The following is a 1756-nucleotide window of genomic DNA, read 5'->3' as shown; positions in this document are numbered from 1 at the left end:
GAACAGCAAAGCTACAGATAAACAACAATTTTGAAATGTATCAGTAAAAATAAATGGCTTGTCATCTCTTGGTGACAATAAAGATCCTCAACATTTTTATTTATTTTTTATTTATTTATGTTGCTGCTCTACTATAAAACAGTAGCTTATGCTAATGTCCGAGTTGAGAGCGCAGCGCCTGCATGGCGACAGTCCCCAGGCTGATAAAAGCTGTGAGAGAAGTAAGGGTGGTTCTRTCTGCAACTTTGAGCAACTCAGAGAGCCGGAAGATTAGGCTGGAGAACAAGTGACAAAGCAGAGAGGGAGAGAGAAATAATCCTGGTGATTTAGAGCATTAATAAGAAAGGTAATAGTAGTTTTTATGCGTCCTGGCGCAGAAGGTGAGCACATATGGAGCAACGTTTGTCACTCTAAGTCGGTGACCAAGAAAAAATAAATTAAAGGTGAGGAAAGTTTAGAAGAAGAGCGGAAACTTCCAATGTCTGTCTCCTCCGCCCCCGGTCAGGGGAACACGAGGAAGCATTCAGCTGTGCCACGAGGGAAGAGACCACCGGATTTAGAGCTGTCTGAAACCACATTCAGCGCGCGTGAGGCAGGAACACCTGTTGGCACCTTTCCTCAAAGAGACACAACAATGCAACAGGACTGCAGAGCTCCCGCGGATGGCAACTCTTTTCACCTGCACCCTCGCATATCTCATCCCCGGATGTCTGGRAGGATGTCGGTGTACAGCACCGGTGCGCGTCCGGCTCTCACACGCGCCTACATCCAAGGACGCGTGTACAACTTTCTGGAGAGGCCGACTGGTTGGAAATGCTTCGTGTATCACTTCACAGTGTGAGTGCTTTTATTTCCCTAATCTCCGGGGGGGGGGGGGGGGTACTCAAGGGCATAATTGCAGCTCTTAGATCTTAATTAAACAGGGAGTTGGTTGCGCATGTAGCGCATCCTAACTACAAAGACTTGTTAATCCTGTGAAATTTAGAAAGATGTTGCTCAGACACCACAGCACAACAAGAAACACATTTGGGGACATTACAAAGATATTTTAGTGTAGCCATAGGAAAACAACAAAAACACACAGTTCATTCAATACATGTGAATATCTGAAAAAAGAAAAAAAATACTCATGGGGACACTAAATAGATATTACACACATTTTTCATCTAGGAAACAATTTTACTCAAGCACCATTCAACTCTTTAATTTTGCAGAACAGTTTAAGTGCACTAACAAAGCATTCAATCTGTCTTGACAAAGAAAACAATTACTTTTCCATCCTATTTTTTTTTCATTTATATATGTTTTTGTGACCCACTGCTTAGAAACTCAGTCTCCATACATTTCACAGGCAGAGGTTTCAGGAATGTGGGATGTGATTTTCCAGCACACACCCCCACCCCATGTGTGCTCTCTGTCCCCACTTGCTGGCACTGATAGCAGACAGCTATACTTGGCAAGGTGTGTATTGTGGAGGAGGTGGTGACCTGGTCTCGCGCTGCCACCCAGTGACCCTGCGGTGTTGGAGGGGACGAAAAGAGACTGGGGTGTCGCTGCAGGTTACAGTCTCACTGACTCAAATGGCATCATGAACAAATGTGATGCAACTCCAGCATATTAGAAAGTGACCAAGGATGAATGGACAATGCGTTAATATTATTAAAGCCTGTCGCCAAAAGGGTAATAATAGTCTTGCATAGTGTCTCTCTGTGCGTGTATAAGTGTGAGAGATAGAGAGAGAGAGAGAGAGAGAGAG

General features: G+C 44.3%; 1 protein-coding gene across 1 annotated transcript in view; it reads left to right on the top strand.

Annotated features, from left to right (window-relative positions):
• Nucleotides 1-270: 270 nt before the first annotated feature.
• kcnq1.1 (potassium voltage-gated channel, KQT-like subfamily, member 1.1) overlaps nt 271-1756 on the top strand; it is a 78903-nt gene continuing 77417 nt past the window's right edge. The window contains exon 1 of the mRNA XM_014016982.1: nt 271-837. Coding sequence (XP_013872436.1) covers nt 479-837 — 359 coding nt within the window. The 5' untranslated portion in view covers nt 271-478. The remainder of the gene's footprint in view (nt 838-1756) is intronic.

The sequence above is a fragment of the Austrofundulus limnaeus genome, unplaced genomic scaffold (assembly GCF_001266775.1).
Source record: "Austrofundulus limnaeus strain Quisiro unplaced genomic scaffold, Austrofundulus_limnaeus-1.0 Scaffold159, whole genome shotgun sequence".
Taxonomy (NCBI): Eukaryota; Metazoa; Chordata; class Actinopteri; order Cyprinodontiformes; family Rivulidae; genus Austrofundulus; species Austrofundulus limnaeus.
Note: the sequence above shows the minus strand (reverse complement) of the source record. Positions and strands in the feature narration are given on the sequence as shown.